This window comes from Botrytis fragariae (assembly GCF_013461495.1).
Source record: "Botrytis fragariae strain BVB16 chromosome Unknown tig00000037, whole genome shotgun sequence".
NCBI lineage: Eukaryota > Fungi > Ascomycota > Leotiomycetes > Helotiales > Sclerotiniaceae > Botrytis > Botrytis fragariae.
Window position 1 is genome coordinate 95142 of NW_023500990.1, and position 13784 is coordinate 108925.

At 44.3% G+C, this 13784-nt stretch overlaps 4 protein-coding genes across 4 annotated transcripts; 3 read left to right on the top strand and 1 right to left on the bottom strand.

Moving 5' to 3' along the window:
• Nucleotides 1-37: 37 nt before the first annotated feature.
• On the top strand, nt 38-2195 carry Bfra_011375 (putative trna uridine 5-carboxymethylaminomethyl modification enzyme gida protein; the record flags this gene model as incomplete). Its single annotated transcript, XM_037341702.1, has 3 exons — nt 38-144; nt 212-476; nt 531-2195. 3 exons carry the CDS (start codon nt 38-40, stop codon nt 2193-2195), a joined length of 2037 nt encoding a protein of 678 aa, XP_037194559.1.
• A 2699-nt stretch (nt 2196-4894) lies between these two features.
• Nucleotides 4895-7112, bottom strand: Bfra_011376 (putative serine threonine-protein kinase ksp1 protein; the record flags this gene model as incomplete). Its single annotated transcript, XM_037341703.1, has 2 exons — nt 4895-5061; nt 5210-7112. The coding sequence occupies 2 exons, from the start codon at nt 7110-7112 to the stop codon at nt 4895-4897; spliced, it is 2070 nt and encodes a 689-aa protein (XP_037194560.1).
• A 2969-nt stretch (nt 7113-10081) lies between these two features.
• Bfra_011377 (uncharacterized protein) lies at nt 10082-10420 on the top strand (the record flags this gene model as incomplete). Its single annotated transcript, XM_037341704.1, has 2 exons — nt 10082-10124; nt 10251-10420. The coding sequence occupies 2 exons, from the start codon at nt 10082-10084 to the stop codon at nt 10418-10420; spliced, it is 213 nt and encodes a 70-aa protein (XP_037194561.1).
• Nucleotides 10421-10621: 201 nt separating this feature from the next.
• On the top strand, nt 10622-11118 carry Bfra_011378 (uncharacterized protein; the record flags this gene model as incomplete). Its single annotated transcript, XM_037341705.1, has 2 exons — nt 10622-10755; nt 11019-11118. 2 exons carry the CDS (start codon nt 10622-10624, stop codon nt 11116-11118), a joined length of 234 nt encoding a protein of 77 aa, XP_037194562.1.
• Between the last annotated feature and the right edge of the window lie 2666 nt (nt 11119-13784).

Here is a 13784-nt window from a genome sequence, read left to right on the forward strand (position 1 = left end):
ATTCAAGAATCGCACAAGACGCATTCGAAATGCCAATATGAAGAGAAGCCTTACGGTGGCATATCGTCGCCCCTTACTACAGACTTTCACTAGAAGCTGGTTCCTCCAAAGAAATTCTTTTGCAAGTGTAGCAGCAGATACAAGGTATTGAATGCGCCCCCCCAACTCCATCCTCCAATCCTCTACTCAGCAGCTAACTCGGTATTTTCAGACCATACGATGTCGTCGTTATTGGAGGAGGTCATGCGGGCTCAGAGGCTTGTGCGGGAGCAGCGCGATCCGGGGCTAGGACTGCATTGATTACCCCGAAACTCGAGAACATTGGTGTTTGCTCTTGCAATCCTAGTTTTGGTGGGATAGGGAAGGGTACCATGTTGAGGGAGGTGGATGCGCTGGATGGAGTTGCGGGAAGAATTATTGATAAAGCCGGAGTTCAGTTCAAGGTATTGAACCGGAAGAAAGGTCCTGCGGTTTGGGTAGGTGATCATTGTGGCGGCGGCATTTCAAGATTGTAGGCTAATATTTGTCAGGGTCCAAGAGCGCAAATCGATAGGGATTTATACAAAAAGCATATGCGAGAGGAGCTAGAAGCATACCCGAATCTTTCGATTGTAACCGGGAGTGTGGCGGATATAATTGTTTCGAAGGAGGAGGGCGAGGCGCAAAGTGGCAAGATTACTGGCGTGCGACTGGAATCGGGCGAAATAATACCTACCAAACAAGTGGTTATCACGACTGGCACATTCTTGGGCGGGGAGATTCATATCGGCTTGGAGTGTTATCCTGCAGGGCGCATGGGGGAAGCGGCAACATTTGGTTTGAGCAAATCGCTGAAAGACGCTGGTTTTACTCTGGGAAGACTGAAGACGGGAACACCTCCCCGCCTTGCAAAGGGTTCTATCGACTTTAAAAATCTCACCGTGCAGCCAGGGGATCAGCCACCGACACCTTTCAGTTATCTCAACGAGACTGTGTCTGTCCAGGACCAGTTACTCTGCCATGCTACGTATACGAATGAGGCTTCACATGCTGTGGTACGGGCAAATCTGGACAAGTCCATTCATATCAGAGAGACTGTGAAAGGGCCCAGGTATTGCCCATCGCTCGAATCCAAGGTTATACGATTTTCCGACAAAGATAGACACATTGTATGGCTAGAGCCTGAAGGTTTTGACAGCGATGTCATCTATCCTAATGGTATCTCCATGACAATACCCGCGGAGGCCCAAGAACAACTTTTAAGAACCATTCCAGGACTAGAGAATGTCACAATGACCGCCCCTGGTTATGGTGTAGAGTACGATTATGTCGATCCTCGAAGTCTAAAAGCAACACTTGAAACAAAGGCAATCCAGGGTCTTTACTTAGCTGGTCAAATCAATGGTACTACAGGTTATGAGGAAGCAGCCGCGCAAGGTATCATAGCCGGTATCAACGCCGGTCTCGCATCACATTCGTTGCCACAATTGACTCTGTCCCGCAGTGATGGGTATATCGGAATCATGATCGACGATCTCATCACCAAAGGTGTCTCTGAACCTTACCGCATGTTCACATCTCGCAGCGAATACCGTATGAGTGCCCGAGCCGACAACGCCGATTTACGACTTACGGAAAAGGGACGACTAGCAGGAGTAGTAGGCGAAAAACGCTGGTCCGCCTTCAATGACGAGGTCGCTCAGATGGACGGCCTCAAATCAGCGCTCGAAAATAGTAAATTCAGCGCTCCGGTATGGATCAACGATGGCTTCAAAGTTTCAAATGATAGCACTATGCGAAACGCCTTGGATATTCTGCGCATTCGAGACGTCACAATGAACGATCTTTCGACTCGTGTCCCGGAGATCCTAACATACACCCAACGAATCCGAGATAGAGTTGGTATCGAAGCCGTCTATGCGCCATATGTTATACAACAAAAAGCTGCGCAGAGAATCTTCCAAAAAGATGAGATGCTTAAACTACCTGTAGATTTAGATTATGATTCTATACATGGGATATCTATGCATGAGAAATCAGTGTTAAAGATCACCAGGCCCGAGAGTGTGGGACAGGCGAGGAGGATTGAGGGAATGACGCCGAGTGGATGTTTGAGATTGTTGGCTTTTGTGAGGGGGAGATCGAGGGCGGTTCAGAAGGCCAACATATTTGATGAAGTAGCTAGGAAGAGAGGAGAAAGGAACGTGGCCAGTTAAGTTGAGGGAGGTATGATTTAAAAAGGTTCAAATGTATAGATATGCATGGCGATGGCGTTTGCGGGGAAGGTTGGGTGGATAACTACTGTGGATCTAAAGGATATATGAAGGGACGTCACTCTGTAAAAAAATAACTAGGGAAACCATGGGTCGGAATGCAATGAACTTTACTTTGTACAGATACTATGAAGCTATTAGTTGGAATGCAGTGAAATTTATTCATAAGATTCATACATAGATTGTCAATCTGGATATAGCCGACGTGGTAGAGCGTGCGTCAACTTAGGTGACAACACAACAATAACAGCAATTTTTAATTAGCCTAGAACAGACTGTCAGTTGCTCGGGGCGAAGTTTGGAGCTGACGCCAAATGGGTTTTGATATTCGAAACCTGCGAATGTTGGGGCATATTTAGATTTGAATACGATTTCACAAATGAGTATGGTATTTGGTTGGAATATCAACAACTCCCTCTCTGACGAGGATTGTTCGGATTTTTGAAGATCTGTTCGACAATGGCATTAGGTTGTTTTCAAACGTATGTTTGCCTCGAATATCATACCAGTGAGTAGTTATCAAGAAAGGTCCCGTAGAGAAATAGCTGGGTATAAGTAATGGGTCACTACCTATTCATACTAGTTGAGTAACAATCTTAGACCGAAGGCACAGATAGATGTAAGATCTCTCTGCTTCTCCCGGAGAGTTGCAATCGGAGTATACATATATACATCTAGGTGTCCAGAGACCCCATCCAGACCCAACAAGCCCAAAGCCGAATCAGTATACAGAGACACGGGAAGCTTCTCAGAGCGACGAATTGAAGAAAGGAGAGGATTTATACTTGTGCGTTCTGACGAATGGATATCCTAGCCCATACCCGGATTTGAGAGAGTTACAAGTAGGATAAATACCTACCATGATACCAATAGCGAGTAATCTCTGTGAGAAAAAGGGAAGGGAACGCGCTGCCTTTTGTTTCTAGAATAGCATAACTTTCTCGGAAAGGAAATGGTATACTTCTACTATCCTTATTTCACCAAGTGGCACCAACTACCTAGTTCTAGCCAGCCTCCAGATAATCTAATGAGATTCTCGAGATCTCTAGCATAGATGTTTTGTTGCGTATCTGTATTTTCACCTACAGGCCCATCCCTACGAATGCAAGCTTGCGAGGAGCGATAGATAGATAGATATACTAGACTTGAAGAAAGAGACAAATCCCAATGATACTAGTATTGACTTTGAGTAGAATTCTCGCATTCTTGTCCAACTACCACGGAAAATCTCAACCGGTTTGTCTCTGTGGTTCTAGATATACACGATGTAGAAGTATCACTACAGATACCTACTCATTGCTTCTTCGTGTGTCGATATATCGATTGGTGATGCGTGCACAGCAATTGCATTCATCATGACGACCCCTTTACTCTCTCAGCTCAGTCCACTCCATTACAGCACTAGCAAATTGCAATTTCTCAATTCACAATTCTCAAACCACACGAACAAGAGATATTCAATCATCCTCAGCTCAACTACTTCACAACAAACCCCAATCCCATCCCCATCCCCATCCACCCACCCATCCATCAAATCCCACCACCACAAAAAACCAACCCCACTCCCCCCTCCCCAAACCAACCAATCACCCACCCCCACCCTCTAGCTTCCCCTAGCCTCCCTCTCCATCTACAACTTACCACACGCAAAAATAACCGAGTCAAATACAATTCCGTCATGCCTACCAACCTAGTCCATCTACCTAGTTAGTACCAAATCAACCGTTCACATTCCACTTCCCCATTTCGCACAAATCCCATAATTTGGAAAATTGAAAAAAAAAATGAAAACACGTAAAACGTCTCATCGCAATCTTCTAATTTTCTCATTCTCTTTCTTCATTTCTTTCTTTCTCTTCTTGTTGGGGGATTCGTATACGATATACAATATCATATTATCATATCATATATATGTCTATACATTGCACTAGCAATTTTTCCTCTCCGACGAAAACTTATTCATCTTCATCTTCATTCTCATTCTCATTCTTATTCTCATCGTCTCAAATATCCATCATATCATTTCACTCCATCCCCACATCATCCATCCACTTCAACCCACCTCCTCACTTCTATTCCCCGCACATCATCAACAACATCTCTCCATCCTCCTCCCCCTTCTCCCTTCATCCTCACACTTACTCTTAGAACTAAACCCCATCTACGAAACCCATCACCCGCATTACATCGCTGCTCATACCACGACATGATTCATCTGCGTCATAGATGAAGAAGGCCTACCTACCTACGCCAACCTGCCATCCCACGCCCCCTTCGACAGCATACGGAGAGAGGAGATTGCATGCTAGATACCGATAGCAACATCAATATCTCTCTCATCTCAGTCCTTTGAGAAACTTATACTCGCCCACTTATTTTGCTACTTAGCCCGTCGGTTCTCACACATGGATACATGGTACCGAGTGAAGGGGGAAAGTGGTCAGTACAGCAGCCTAAGAAATCTCGCCCACCTACAAACTTATATATCTCCCGAAAGCTTTCGAAAACCACCCCCGACCTACCTGTCGCACACCCACACACCATGTGCACCTACCTACCTACATCTCAAAACCCATTTTGCTCAAACTCTTTCGGATCACACAAAGTACACCATGAAGGAAACAAAATGATAGAGTGGGTAATTATCTGGTATTTATCAAGCCATTCATCTCCGCAACAAAAGTTTTTTGAGATGATAATCTATCTAATCCACCAGAAAAGCGAGTCCTATCTAAAAGTCCTTTCTCAACCTTTCTCTTTCCACCAGCTGTCTCATCAACAAGCCAAAATCGACACATCCTTTCCGTTCCTATAATAAAACTTGTTGATATATTCAAGAACAAAGCTTCTTCTATGATGTTCGATCCTCCATAAGCAATTGTGTGAGTAGTATGTCCGAGAGAAAAATATAAAAAAGAAAGCTAAAGCGTATGACTACAAGTGGAGGTCATGCCAACCTCCAACCCACTCCAAATCACCGAGATCCGACTGCTTGTCCTTTCGCTTGTCCTGATGATGATCTCGGCCCTTGGCCCGCGCCCATGGACATTCTCTGCCCTTGTCTTTACTAACAATATTCGATTTAGTATCCCAACCACCTGTACCGAAACCAGTGAAACCTAATCCAACGTTCCGACGTGGAGTACTTTGAGTTTTCCACGTATCAATAGATCTGTCAGAGGGTGATGCTCCTGCAAATGCCCTTCGACGATCTCCGAGCGCAGACCACTTATCGAAAGCAGTCCTCTTTGAGGGTGGTGAATAACGAGGTGAGTTTTGTTGAGTAGGGGTGTCGTGGAAAAAGAAGCCATCAGGCACCAAATCCTCATCAATATCGTGAGTCACTGTACGACTAGGTGCCACACTCGGGATATTGACGAATGATGAGGTGTGAGGTTCCAATGGAGATCTGCCAGCCTTATCATCATTGGTCTTGCTCTCGTGACTCCAAGTTCGCGAGTTAGCCTCTTGACGGGTTTGGAAGTGATTGTCGAGCTCTTCTTCCTCTTCCATCTCTTCGTCCCAGAGATCACCCCAACTCTTGGATACCATGTCGTTCTTCTTGCCAAAGACTGATGCCATAGATGGCAATGGGATTGGCTTTGCCATGGCGATTGGTAGAGATCCAGAGATGGGGGTAAGACTAGCCTTTGGAGGACCAGACTTCATGTGGCGGCGGATGGCTAGAGATTGCATTGAAGTTCCAAGGGAAGAATCAAGAATTGATTCCATTGAAGGAGTTTGTTCTCCAATGGAGAACCAGTCCTTGTTGCTTGCTTCGGAGCCGGGGAAGAGGTCCTCTGAGTCATAGTCTTCATCTGGAATGGCAGAGAGCTGGCGGAACTGTTGAGGTGGGCTGGCGTGCAATGCCTTGGCCCAAGGGAAAGATCCACCCACATCGAGTTGAGGGCTTTGGATGGAAGGTGTACGCAATGGCTCACGGTTTGAGCTGGGAATACCACGTCGATCGGCAGAACTGAAATCATCGGCGAACTCATCAAAGGTTGTAAAGCTAAGTACACGCTCGATTGCCTCACGAGCAGCGGCAAGTGATCTCTTTCGAGGGTCGAGGCTCATGCATTGAGCAATAACTTCGTAGGTATCTTGTGACATTGTTGGGAAGACATCAAAGAGTGATTGCTTGTCTCGAGTAAAGTCGAGGAAAAGTGGGTCCGACTCTGTGGGTGTTGTGAAAGGGTTGCGAGAGAACAAGATGTTCAACAGACAAATGCCAATGGCCCAGACATCGGCTTGCTCTGGAGAGTATCCCGCGCCAGCAGAGTCGTATTGTTCTGGAGACATATAGCGGTCGCTTCCTACCGTGGTTTCATATGACCACTTCTCGGAAGTTGCAAGGCCAAAGTCACCAAGCTTCATCTCTCCTGATTGGGTAAGGAAAATGTTTTCGGGCTTGATATCACGATGATACATGCCCTTGCTGTGAATGTATGCAACAGCGTCGATAAGTTGTAGCATAAATTGTCGGACATGTTCCGTTTCGAGCGGGCCAGTGCCAGTTCGAATAGCCTCGTAGAGGTCGCCTCTGGAGCAAAACTCTAGAACGATGTACACGTGGGCGTCGGTCTCGAAGGAGTGGATGAGGTTGACTATGTTTGGGTGAGAGCCAAGTCGAGCATGGCAGGATAACTCTTCAGAGTGTTCATCGATGGCAAATGACGAGTCTGCATCAGTCATCGTGGCAGATTTCTTGGTTAAACACTTGATAGCGACGATTTCGTCGGTAATTAGGTCCTTCGCCATGAAAACCATTCCAAATGAACCATGGTTGAGGGGGGATATCGTTTCAAAACGTCCATCAAGGACGACTCCGTCGTAAAACTTCTCTCTTAAGCACTCCATTGTTATGATGAAGAGTTGAAATAGCGAAGTGTGATGTGAGTGAAGAAAGAAGTGTGAAGGTCGAATAGGAGTGAAAGGTGCAAATTAAATAAATAAACTTAAAAACAAAAGTGCAGCTTTGAATACTGTTACAACCGAAATGTTTTTGGGCCCTGAGAGGTAAAGAATCGAGAGATACAAGTGGAATTCGTAAAAGCTTTTGTCTTCTCTAAACAAAGTTGATGGTGGCACAAGGAGAGCTACGCTCTTGATGATTGTCGGAGTGAATAAGTGAGGTTGTAGTTCGATCTGAATGAAGCAAGGCGATAAAAGGTGTATGGGCAATAAAACAAACTCGCAACGCTATATAAATGTATCCTAACCGCCGATAAAAAGAAAATGATAACTGGTGAATAACTCCGGATCGTAGAAGTAGGGTGTTCAGAGGCTCATAGGGGGTATTTCGAATACGCTTTGACAAAAGAGATTTATTGGATTTGTTCGTTAAATGGGACAAAGAAGAGAGACTCGAGGTCTGGTAATAAAATAGAATAAGGAAAGAGTTGAAGATCGTTATGCTGACATAGGAGTCAGACGTTGATAGAACGAGTGTCTGAGGTTTCGAAGGTTCCTCGAGTAGTACGGCTTAACGTACGTGTGGGTAAGTTGAGGTGTGACGTCGATTTGGTGGGTCGAATCAAGAGAGCAATCACACAATTGAAGTCAATCAATTGTGCAATATCGAGATGGAGTGACGTGATGATTTGGTAGAGCAGATGTGATCGATGACTTGCACAGATCTGGAGTGAATGATCTTGCAGTGGAAGACTTTGACGGCGTATGTATCACAGATCGGAGATGATCAAGTTGGCTATCGTGATAAACGCTTCAATGTTGACTTGGAACTCATGTGTTTACTGTGGTTTATTTGTAGAACAAGGAAGTAGAAGATATGACTCTTCTTCTGCCAATGTTCGAAATTGTAGGTTGACGACAATAGGAGTTCGTTGGGAAGTAAATCAGGAGAGGATGATTGATCAAGAGGTGGAAGAATGCGGTTGGACCTTTGATGAAGTTGGTGATTACAACAGGATCTGCAAAGCCTTGTGAATGTTCGGGAATGTAGTTGTTGCTGTGGTAGCAAGCAGTGTGACGCAGAACGAGGCAAGTGATGGTGGTTGTAGCTTTATCAAAGGAATGGGCGATGGAAAGGGAGAGAAGATGGTAGAGGGTTCGTCAAGAGTTGGAAGGGTATCTCGGTCGGGATTGTTTGTTGATGAGTTATGAAGTCGAAAGTGTAGAAAGAGGAGAAGAGGTAAAAGAGAGGAAGGGGGAAGGGAGGAAGTTAACTGCGAACGACGATGATTGTAGCCAGTATTATCGTACGCACATATGTGGAGTTGAAGGTGTGAGGTGGATGAGTCGGCAGGTGGAAAGGCGAAGAAGAGTAAGTAGGATGAGTCGAAGGGAAGGGAACAGTAAGCGAAAGCAAAGGCCGGTTTTTGGAGTGGGTGGAGTGGGGTGTAGGGATATCGAGATGAGGTGTCTAATAAGTGTCTGTTTCCTGCCAGGGGTCTCCAAGGAATGGAAAATGAAGGAACCTTGTTGCAGTTTGGTTTGGATAGATAAAGAAATCAAGAAATAAATAAATAAACTTGGGGCTAGAACCAGATGGGCGTAGATGTGGCTTTTGGATCGTGGGGAGTTCAGCTGTCGTTGTCACTTGTCCCTATGGATCTTTAGAGTTGGAGATTGAGGTATGGATGGATGGATTTAACACGCAACTCTCACGAGTATTCGAAATAAGAGAAAGGCTTGCAGAAAAGGATCTTGAGGTTTCAAAGTTGAAAAGTGATTGGTTGAGAGTGGTGGTGGTAAGGTTGAAGGTCTATTTTGTTGAGTGTGAGTGTAGTTGTAGTTGTAGATGTAGATGTAGATCTGGATCTGGATATGGATTTGGATTTGAATGTCTAGATAGATAAGTAGAGTACGAATCACTAGGTGGGTGAATGAATACGGAGTGCAGTCGTATATGGTAGTAAGTGTACCTAGGTATCTGGGAGATTGTGCCTAGGGATTAATCAATCTCGTGTGTTGGTGTATATAGATATGATATATATTGTTCGTAATTGTTCGTAATTGTTCGTAATTATTCGTAATTATTCGTGGTCTTTCATGAAACGGGTCGTAATAATGGTAAAGTAATAATATTGACTTGTACCACCTGCAAGAACTTGTTGTCCTTCCCTTTCTGTATGTCAGAATCCGCGGCAAATGATTATAGGGAAACAGTCGCAGATCTTTTCCTCGGTTGATAATGCGTGATATGAGGATAGGACAAGTTTAGGGATTCTTGTACGAGATAGGTTTGTGCGAGATAGTGTGTCAAGTAATGTTGAAGATGGAGACCCGTATGGCTGAGCTTGACGTCGGGAAGAAAAGGGAAGGGAGGGAAGGGAAGGGAAGGGAAGGGCCACAGATAAACTAAATAAGTTCCAAGTCCAAACAAACCCAAATATTCGAAATAGGCTTGGTAACCTCGACGGCCTTTGACTTTGGATGACTATTATGATTGTAAATCGAAGGTTCGCGAGGTTCCAGGGTGAAGGTTTGAAAAGTAATTGAATCACTTGGGTTCTTGAATTTTCTAGTACGTTCAGAAAATGTGCTCAAGTGACCAAGATTTCAAACGGTACAATGTATGAGATGACTGACAGGAGAGGAGGCGAGGCGAGGCGAGGTGAGATGAGGAATGAAGTGGAGTGGAGTGAAGTGAAGTGAAGTGAGGAGAGGAAAGAGTCTGGAGTCTGGAGTCTGTATAGGCAATAATATCGAACAAACATACATCTATCTATCTATCTTCCTGTCATCATTTTCACTCTTCACGTCTGATTGGATTCACACCATCTGTCTGGTATGTACCTATCCTTATCATTGGATATCATCAAAGAACTTTGTTGTCGTTCACTTCACCCCAGATTTTCAATGAGATGTGTACACACGCTCAAGCCTCCAAGCTTCCCAAGTCGGATGGTTAGCCAGTCATTCATTCAATTCACACCCCACCCTTTCATTCTCTCACTCTCTCTTGTTCTTTCAAGGCACGCCTTTCTGTAAATAATATTGGCATACCATTTCTCAAGCCTTCTTGTCGAAAAGGTCACTGCTTGACCGTCTCCGGTATAACATTGATGATCGATCGCTCAAAGGAGTTTCAGAGGAACCCAAATCCTGGACATTCCAGGGTTCCAAGTTCCAACAAGGAATCGATGGGAAGCAGCAGCGACTTTTATCAGCCACCACATACCCAAAGAAGCTTAACGTGGTGAATTCTATCCCAAGAGTGATCGTACTGGTCCAATCACTCTGAGAACATCGGAGACATCTCATCACTAACATCTTGCTGCTCTTACATGATTCTATCGGGTTCTTTCCTGTGAACGCCTCATGGATATGCAATTGGCTGCTAATCTCAATATCACCCAAAGCCCATGAATAACTCATCTTACCTTTATGCACGCCCCTAAGAAATGCATGCATTGCATTACCGTCGTCTGCCCACACCAGACCACACTCACCACACACACCATCTCAGGTCACAGCAGAGCCAAACCAATGATTTGGAAGCATTGAGTCAAAGAGAGGGACTTTACCGCCTTTTACTGTGCCTTCTTTGGCGCTCTCATATGCTCTCTTTCTTTCTATCTTTACGCCTTCAAGCTGGGGAGAATACCGTTACCATTGGTGGTTCTAGATTGGCATTAATAGATAGATTATAGCTTGGGCTTTGGCTAAAGAATGACGAATATGGCGAGTACCTTGGCTGTTCCCATTCATTGAGATTCAATGCCATGCTACGAGGCCTACATTCGATCTGTTATGTAACTCCGGAGTCCGTCTCTGACTGCTAAGAAAAAAGGTCTAAAGGTGTGTTGAGGTTCGAGAAGGCTGTGTCGGCAATAGCGAAGCTAAATTTAAACACGTTTTCGGCTTGAACGTCTGGACTCTCATGGATGAAGCCAGATGACATAAATTCTAAAATTCGTTGAGGATTCTCGAAGGAATTGCTCAATGACTTTGGCGATAACTACAAGGATACATATCATCAGTCATCACGATTGACATTCTGACTTGACTTATTAGGTCCCTACAACTAACTGTAGCCGTACAATGTACGACGTACTCGTGTTGGAATGACACAACCCGATTTGGGGGTTTCTCGCCTGTGGAACTTGCTCGAAACAGTAATAAAAATCATGAGAACACATAAGTCAGTACGAAACTCGCAATTCTCTGAATGATTCATCGTAATTTCACAAAGCAGAAACAAGCCAACAAACAGGACACATAATCCAGTTTTCAGATCACTCAGATCCATTCAACGGAGGAGCTTAGTAACAATTTAGATAACCCGTCACTGTCAGACAGACTACGAACCAAGCCTCCAAATGATTTCTGATCTCTTTACGGTAAGATACCGCTGCTTCCGACACTCCCAAAAAGGGTTGGACATACCTAGTACCTGAGGTCAAAGGTCGTGTGACCATCTATTTGGATTTTGGAAGGACAAAGAATTATTTCGGCCATTGGTGGTGGTGATGGTGGTGGTGTTGTTGTTGTTGTTGTTGTTGTTGTTGTTGTCCTTGTCCTTGTTGCCATCAAGGAGGAAACCCCGATTGAAAATGTTATTGAAGAGGCGAAAGAACTTGGTTTGGCCCAGCCTCTTGTTTTCTCTCATCATTCCGTAGATCAAGGCAATGGTAATAAATCACATCAAATCATTTGATATGATTTGATATGATGTTACACGTATACATTTTACACATTACATATACACTTACGTTTTCTAAACCAGTGACATGCTTTTCCATTGCTGCAGTCTGCACGCAACTACCTAGTTTTGCCTCTACAGGTAACTTGCAAGGTGCTCGTTTCTTAATTTAGTTTGTAGGACATTCCGATGTTGCTTGCAACCCTTATCACGTTCGACAAAGGGGGCGATTTTGTCGTGATGATGTGGAAAAAGTCACCCCATTGCTCAGCATATGAAGCACCAGACGACATCTTGTTGTTGCATAGGGAGGTAGTAATGTTTTCAATATTTACGGAGGTCTCCGCTCACACTTCTTCCATCGACTGCCCCGTTCTGATGAGACCAATTCAAGACTGTGAGAAGATGGGATCTTTGCATCAAGACCAGATGGATCCATTAATTCCAACCATAATTGAATCGGCATGACTCTCCAAGCAAATCAGCAGACTCGCAGAATCCACAGAATATTGCTTGCTAAAGCCTCTCGTTTGAAGATCCTCTGGTTCATTCACTGGGAATTCATTGATCTTGAAACTCGCGCTTATGTACTGCTGTAAGGTTACCTCGTTACCTACTCCATAATTCGGATGTTTTATGCATCGAATATCAATTGATACACGTACGCTTCTTGTTTCCCCCGCCGTCCTGTATTCCGGATTTGTTTCTGGGCGGTACCTCTTCACTATTGTCCGCAGGAAAGTTAAAATTCTTACATGGTGAAGCACGGCTACGCTACCCTGAGTATGTATGTGAGCATGTTGGGATGTCACACGTATATTAATACACATCATTCTTGTCGTCGTGGGGTAAGTGGATGGGTCGTACAGGGCGAGTAGCTGGGATGCTTTTTGTTCCTTCGACTTCAGGATGGCTCGTTTGGGTGACTTGATTTATGTCTGGTTATGACCGACTATGACTATCGAGTCTTCGAATGGCAAAAGACGAATGGTTTCATTCGGGAATCTCGTCACAACTCACCTGTCTGTCTCCGTAGCGATCAACAGAGGAAATACAATCTGTCCTTGAGATTGACAGCGTCACTCACTCTATTATCCTTTGTGTTTTGTGGAAAAAGGCACATCTTCATTTAACCTACCTATCGTGAAAGATTAAGTCATTTCCCTGCACCCTCACATTCCTTCCCATTCCAGACGTGCCGATTCGTGCGATGCACATCGAGCGCCCTGTGCAGTGCTTGTTGCTCAAGAGTACTGCACGAAATGAATTACCGTTTGCTTCAAGAGACGTATGATCGACGACCCTTTCCGCCGATGTCTCCATATCTAACTAGTCACTAGTCACTAGGGAAGCTGTCGTTCATTGGAAATGTCATGTCAGGCCATGCCATGCCATTCAAACCCCCCCCGAAACTCTCCCTCAGATATAGTATGATCTACTTGATAGACTCATCTTTCTTTTGATATTTCTTCCGAGAAACAGAAATCCACACTTGAAGTCTCGCATATTATGATGCTTCATCAGCTTTAGAATGAGAAGATGCTGAAAATGGAGTCCCATGATTGGATTTTCATTTGGGATTGAAACATTTAATTTGTATGAAATACAACATGGTTTGAAACAACTGGGCGGTAATTATGTGATTAAGGATGTTGATTGCATGTCCTGGGGATTTATTCGCTGCACTGGAGTGATTGGATATATACCTAGGTTTATATGAATAATAAGTATGTACCGGTATGCATATACACACACATACATTTACATACATTTACATACCTACATGAACGTACATGATATTGATGATATTCATGATATTCACGATATTCATAGCTAAATGATGTATGATGATATCAACAGAGAAAGCCCAGCTTCTTATCTCTATTCGAGGACGTGCTGTGATGAAATGGAAAACTCAAAAT